This window comes from Elephantulus edwardii, unplaced genomic scaffold (assembly GCF_000299155.1).
Source record: "Elephantulus edwardii isolate Elephantulus edwardi_28Jun2011 unplaced genomic scaffold, EleEdw1.0 scaffold00352, whole genome shotgun sequence".
Lineage (NCBI taxonomy): Eukaryota > Metazoa > Chordata > Mammalia > Macroscelidea > Macroscelididae > Elephantulus > Elephantulus edwardii.
Genome location: NW_006400102.1, coordinates 1,136,764 through 1,144,073, shown reverse-complemented (window position 1 = coordinate 1,144,073; position 7,310 = coordinate 1,136,764). Strand labels below are relative to the sequence as shown.

Below are 7,310 nucleotides of genomic sequence, written 5' to 3'. Positions count from 1 at the left end.
CTGTTCCTCCTCCTTTGTGTTTTCATACTTGATAGTTCTACCTAGGTTGCCCTTTCTGTTATTCTGCGTGTGTTCTGTTGTGCATAGGGTTTTCAGAGGCCTGCTATTTCAGAAGTGGGTGGCCAACCCTTCTTAAGACAGACCAGCTCAGATTAGGACACCTTTTCCTGATTTTTATACTAGGGCTGCATCTGATCTTCTTACCTTCCTCCATCCCTTCCCAGTTCCTTTTCTTAACCTCTCTCTTATTCTTTAACCTTTCACCTCCTCCTCCTCCCTTCCTTTATTTCCACCTCTCCTCATCTCTCCTGTCACCTTCCCTCTTTCACTAGCCTCCCTACTTCATCCCTCTCTCCTGTCCACATGTCTCTGAATACTCTTGTCCCCTTGACATTGACAATCATGTTGCCATCATCATCCCTTATAGTAGTGACTGACTACTCTGCCTTCTCTCCTGCCCCCTTCAGGCTATCACGTATCACATTTTAAACACACACACACACACCCCCCTAGTATATTGTGAAGCATGGTTTTTGTCAGAAAAGTAAAGAAACAACAGTGTAAAGCCAAACTGTGAAGCCTTTACCTGATGAGGAAACAGCATTTTCCCACCCAAGACCCCAGTGAAGGCTCACAGATTCTCTCTCCCAAAGGCCATCCTCTGATTGGAAGTCAGCACCTGAAGTCATTTGTCATCTATGCTGGAAATTGATCTCCTATAGACCCTGCCTGGGTGTATACACATGGAGCCGTGTCACCCTCAGCCCAGCAGTGACAATGCCCTCTGAGGCAGCACTGCTCAGCAGGGACACTCACTAGCCTGGTGATGACACAGATATCACCACACGTGGGAGAAGCCAGGCATAAGATGGTACCATGAAGTCATGCATTTGAAACTCTGGAAAAAGGACGGCAAAGCTAGTTTTAGGGATGGGCTGGCAAGATGATAAAGAAAAGGCAACGAAATTGTAGTACCTTCCTTCCCCATACAGCAGCCAGACCCCTCCCTTGATAATCTTTTCTTGGAGCCCTTTGGGGGATTTTGGCAGACCTTGGGCCCTACAGCTCCTGCCCTTGCTCACCTCGCAGCCTAGGTGCCCCTTGCTCACTGAATTCCAGTCACTAGTCCTGCTCACACTATGGGACCTTGGTCAGGAGAATGCCCTCTTCTGAAGGAGGGCACCTTGAGAATTCCAGTGTTCCATGGGCCAGGTTCATCCTGAGAACTTCTCCTTCTCCTTTCTTGCCACATGGTCTAGGAAGCAGGGCATTGTACTCCTCAAGTCAGAGACCTGTGTGACACAGAAAGTATACCAGTGGTGCTTAAAGCTCCATCACAGAAGCCTAACTTAAAAATTCTTTGCTATTTTCATTGAAGGGAGGTCTGGTGGCTTCTTATTGTTGTGTGCCATTGAATCGGAACTGACTCATTAGCTGACCCTCTAGCAGGTTTTTGGAGGCAGTAAATCCCATGGGAGAAGATTGCCCATCTTTCTCCTATGGAGCTGTTGATAGATTTGAACCAAATGTCTTTGAGGTGACAGAGCTGCTCCTTACCACTAGGCCACCAGAGTTCCCTAAAATAGCACAAGTGTTGAAAAATCTCCTCCAGGTGGATCCTGGGTTTGAGTCAGATCACATAATTAGGTCTATAGTTGCTGATCCTGGGAAACTCCTACACAAGCAGTTGTTATATACCGTACCGTCGAGTTGGAATTGACCCTTCAAGAGATTTTCAGAGGCATTTAATTGTATTCAAAGGTTGTCCAGCAAAGCAGCTGGTGGATTTGAACTGCATGCTTTGGGAATGGCAACACAGCTCCTTAACCACTAGGATACCAGAGGTAAGTGGCTTTGTGGTAAAGAATTGCACTGCCACTGCAAATGTATGCAGTTTGCATCCACCAGCTGTCCCACAGGAGGAAGAAAGGGAATCTCCTCCAATGCGATTTACTGCCTCAGAAAACCCACTGGAAGGTCAGCTATGAGGTGGTTCCTATTTCATGGTATGCAATAACTATTTTAATGAATTCAGTACAGTGAGCACATGTCATTCTTATAATGGAGGAAGATTATGCAATAAAAGCACATCACTTTATCAATACCTGTGTGGCCCCTGAGTGCTAAGGAATCTATGTCCTGCCCTCCAGTGCAGAGCTTGACCTTGCCGAGTGGCTTGGGTGGTGAGAGAACTTTCTAATGGTACAGGGCCATGACAACATGACAGGAGAAGGAGCCACATCACTCTAACTCCTGTTATGTCATGGGTCTTTTTCCTGCCTTCTCCTGTGACTGTGCTGTTGTTGTATGCTGTCAAGTTGGAACCTCCAGGGTTTTCAGAGGCTGTTAATTGCACAGGAGGAGATTGTCTATCTTTCTCTTGCAGAGCAGCTGGTGGATTAGAACTGCATGCCTTTGAGTTGGCAGCACAACTCCTTACCACTAAGCCACCAGAGCTTCCTAACTGTGCTGGGTCTAGAAATCTGGCTCAGGAGTGCGCTGATCTGGGTGTATGTGCCTTTACATGGTGATCTGTCTGGTTAGGATACTGCTCCTTCCCCAGGTATGAAATCAAGGACCTCCTGAGCCATGCTTTCTTTGCGGAGGACACTGGGGTCCGAGTGGAACTGGCGGAGGAGGACCATGGCCGGAAGTCCACCATTGCCCTCCGGCTCTGGGTTGAAGACCCCAAGAAGCTAAAAGGGAAACCCAAGGACAATGGGGCCATAGAATTCACTTTTGACCTGGAGAAGGAGACGCCAGATGACGTGGCACAGGAAATGGTAACACTGGCCCACCTTTGTGTGATGCATGAATATGGCAGGGTGGGGGTGTGCTTCAGAAGAGTAATTGGTCCTCCCTCTCCCCTAAAAGTTTGGGCAAGAACCTTGTGGCAGGCATGGGCAAGAACTAGTGTGCTAGCCACACCTCTGAGTATCTATCTGGATTGTAAAGGAGTTATATGTGACAGAGATGAATGTGAACAAGAAACTTTAGTGGTTCTGAAAAAGTCTTGCTTATTCAGGGCAGATCCTTGCTGACTTTACTGTAATGTGGTGGCTTTGAGTTGAGGCCCTTTGTTTTCTGTTTTGTTTTGAGGAGTCTTGGAATCATTTTCATTTCTTCTTCTGTTTGCTTCTTTTCCTTAACAACAATAAAAGTGACAGGCTTTTGTCTGTCCTTCTCTTCCTTCTTGCTCTCCTACTCTGGAGGGTTGTTAAATAAACCTGGGGTCCTGGTTGTATGTGCAATGATAGAGGAGTTTGGTTTGGTTGAACATGGAGCCCTTTGTGAGCTCAGATTTGACTTTGGTTCCTGCTGACGATGGGCTTGACTGCATGGAGGAGGAAACTAGCTCTGGACAAGGCACCACCTATAGAAGTGTCAAAGGGCTTTTAGGTCCAAGAGCGTCTGTCCACTCTACATGGAGCTCCTGGGTCATAGGAGCATGCAGCAGGTGTGTCCTGTAGACATCCCAGTCTCTCTCCAGCTGTGTGATGGGGCTTGCTTTCCTGGTGACCCCTTACCTGGAAGTTTTGGAGAAAACTACTAAAGCACATCTTGAAGGCAGAGACCAAGAACTGTTATAGGAATATTTCGTGGAGTTCTGTTGCCTTGATTGGGACCCTGCCTCAAGGGTGGTATCTGCAGTGTGTCCTGTGAACCTGTGAAGACAATTTCTATTCATGAGAACCCTGCTTTTATTTACTGCTTTGATGGCTTATTTACCTCATGCTGTTATGAAAGAGATACCACAAGTGAAGGATTTCAATAAACAGAAATTCTCTCTTACCTTTAAGAACTTTGTTAAGTGCCATCAAGTCACTGCCTTATCTTTTGCCATCCTCATCATCTCTGTAGCAGTGGAGCCCAGGCTCTGTAGCATTCCATCTTGTTAAGGGTCTTCCTCTCCCTTTCTGAGCATGATGTCTTTTTTCAGGGACTGGCCTCACCTAATAACATGCCCAAAATAAGTGAGACAAAGTTTCACCATCATTCCTTGCCTCTAAGGAGCACCTACTTGGACTTTCACTAAAATATATTGTTCTTTTGACCATCCATAGGATACTCTTCTCCAACACCATGTCTCAAAGACATTGATTCTCCTTCTGTTTTCCTATTCACTGTCCAACTTTCAGGAGCATAGAGAGGAACTGAAAAGGCCGTGGCCTGAATTAGTCTTTAAATTGACATCCTTGTTCCTTAGCACTTTGGAGAGTGCTAAGAGATCCTGGACAGCAGATTTTCCCAATGCAACATGTCTTTTGATCTGTTGACTGCTGGTGCCGAGGGTGTTGATAGTGGATCTCTAAATTCAATTTTTAAACTTACATATAAAATGCAAAGGAACATGGACTGAATTTAGAGAGCAAATATTAAATAACTAATACACGTGCTGCCTTCATTTCCTAGGGCAACAGCAACAGATTAACAGACATTTTGGTGGTTTAAAAGAACAAAACATCTATTCTCATGCAGTTCTGAAAACCAGAAGTCTTATCAGGTTATCTGTAATGCCTCTGAAGATTCTAGAAGATAATCTTCTGTGCTTATGCCCGCTTCTGATAGTCCCAGGCCTGCCTTGCCAATGTGACTGAATCAGTGCAATCTCTCTGTCTTCATCCTCATATGTGTCCTTGTCTTCCTTTTGTCTCTTGCAAGGACAACAGTCCTATAAGCTTAGTGCCCCAGCTCCTATGCCCTCATGGAAACTGATAACATCTGCAAGGACAGAGTCATGCCCACAGGTACTGCAATAGGGCTGCAGCATAACTTGTCAGGTACAAAGTCCTGTCCCTTACAAGTAATACACTGAGAAGGTGGAGTCTGTGAGTGTTGAATTTCAGGAAATGCTTTTTATGGGTCCAGAAGATGTTAAACATTCAAAAAACCTTAGACTCATTAGAACAAACTGGCTCTAGGCTTTGTGGTGGTGAGCAGGCTCCTCCTGTTTTCTGAGTCCAGCATCTCGTAAGCCCCTGGCGTGCTCTGCCTACTCCATGGTGTTTCCATAATGGTTTTAAGTACATTAATTGAAAGTATAGTAGTAAAAATAGGGAGAGGGAAGGAACCCTCAATCAGATTCTTTAAAATTTGTCAGATGCCTAAAGCGGAAGACAACATCTATAAAAACCTATAGTGGAGACAAAGCATACTCCTGCAGTGCAGCTATCTCAGGTGGAGGCTAACTGACTGGGGTGACCTTTCTGAGAATAAAAAGCAGATCAGCAAGTGTTGGGTGGCAATGATATTCTGGAATCCCAGTGAAATCCTCATCAGGTATCTGAAGATTAAAAGACAAACTGTGTGGTGCAGTTTTCTTACTCTCTCCCAAGAATTAACTCTCAGATGGTTCCACAGATCTGGAGAGATAGGTGTATGGATGAAAGTCAGGATGCCCCCCCCCCAGGAAATGGGCTTCTGATATCCAAGGGGAATATAGAGTTCTTACAACCAGAGAATACCCATCTTAAAAAATGCAGGCACAACCATTCCTGTCGACTCATTCCACCTAACACCATGTGATTAAGATATGAGCACAGTGGCCTGCAAGGGAGCTAAAGGAGAAGACAGACAGTGCCCTAGTGAGGAGTAGTGTGGGTGGCTGGGAAGAAATATAAGGAAAATAGGCCTTGGCTTTGTCACCCAGCAGGAAATAGAAATAGACAAGCCAGGGTCTGTAGGAGACTGTTCTTCTTGCCATCTGTAGTCATTTCACCTTGAGCTGGTGAGATGTCTAAGGGCAGAAGAGATGACGCATGTGGGTGAACAGTGGCAGAAACCAAGGTAAGTGCTTTCTTGGTAGGCTCTGTTGGGATTGTGTGACAGGTAAACCTGTGTCTCCATGCAGAAAAGGAGCAGAGGCCCCAGGTACATCCCTATAGTTCTTCAGCACATTGCAACATTATCAGGCCAGGTGATGGAGTGGGGCTGCCTCGCGTGTGGAGCACATTCCTTGTGCCACTTGTCCCACTGTTATCTTTGGTTACCAATTGGGGTCTAGGATCTTGATTTACCTTCTGAAGTCTTTGATTACTCTCTGGTGCCTTTGGCGACCTACTGGGGCCTTTAGTTAATCCTCTAGGGTCTTTGGTGACCCACTGCGCCTTTAGTTACCCTCTGGGGCCTTTGATGACACACTGGGGCCTTTAGTTACCCTCTGGGGCCTTTAATGGATGCCCACTATCACCTCTCTTAATCAATATTGTATTGGAAGTCTTGGTGATAGAATTAAGACAAGAGAAGGAAATAGAGGTATCCAAATTGGCAAAAAGGAGATAAAATTATATCTCTATGCAGATGAAATGATAGTATACATAGAAAACCCTAAAGACTTAACAAGAAAACTATTGGACATAGTTGACCAATTCAGCAAAGTAGCAGGATAGAAGATCAACGTACAAAAATCAGTTGGATTTCTCAACAGTGACAAAGAGAATACAGAGCTGGAGCTAAGAAAACAATACCCTTCACAATAGCTAATCACAAGATTAAATACTTGGGAGTAAAATAACCAGAAGCACAACGGATCTATTCAAAGAAAATTACAAAACATTAGTACAAGAAACAAAAAGAAACCTGGAGAAGTGGAAGAATATCCCTTGTTCATGGATAGGAAGACTCAATATTGTGAAAATAGCAATACTACCAAAGGCAATTTACATGTTCAACGCAATCCCAATACAAATACCAATCCCATTCTTCAATGAGATGGAAAAGGTAATCTCCAGTTTCATTTAGAATGGAAAGAAGCCCCGAATAAGCAAAGCACTCCTTAAAAATAGAAAAAAGGTAGAGGCATCTCACTCCCTGATTTCAAATCCTACTACACTGCCATGATAGTCAAGACAGCATGATACTGGTACAATGACAGACACATAGATCAATGGAATAGAATTGAGAACCCGGAAATCAGCCCATCTATTTATGGGCAATTGATTTTTGACAAGGAGATGAAATCAGTTAGGTGGGGAAATGACAGCCTTTTTAACAAATGGTGTTGGCAAAATTGGTAAACTGTCTGCAGAAGAATTAAACAAGATCCCCACCTTACTCTATATACAAAAACCAACTCTAGGTGGATCATGGAGCTAGGGCTAAAAGCAAGGACTATAAACTTCATTCAAGAAAAGCTTGGAAAAACTTTAGTAGTCCTAATCCACAACATAAAGAGTCTTCCCAGTATTCTGAAAAATTTACAAACAGGAGAAGATAAAATAGTTGAATGGGACCTTGTAAGAATCAAATCCCTATGCGCATCCAGAAACTTCTCTAACAGGGTAAAAAGGGAAGCCACAGACTGGGAAAAA

General features: G+C 44.4%; 1 protein-coding gene across 1 annotated transcript in view; it reads left to right on the top strand.

Annotated features, from left to right (window-relative positions):
* The window catches only part of WNK2 (WNK lysine deficient protein kinase 2), a 527,139-nt gene that overhangs the window by 190,390 nt on the left and 329,439 nt on the right, over window positions 1-7,310 (top strand). The window contains exon 6 of the mRNA XM_006901945.1: window positions 2,564-2,783. Within this exon, the coding sequence (XP_006902007.1) occupies window positions 2,564-2,783 (220 nt within the window). The remainder of the gene's footprint in view (window positions 1-2,563; window positions 2,784-7,310) is intronic.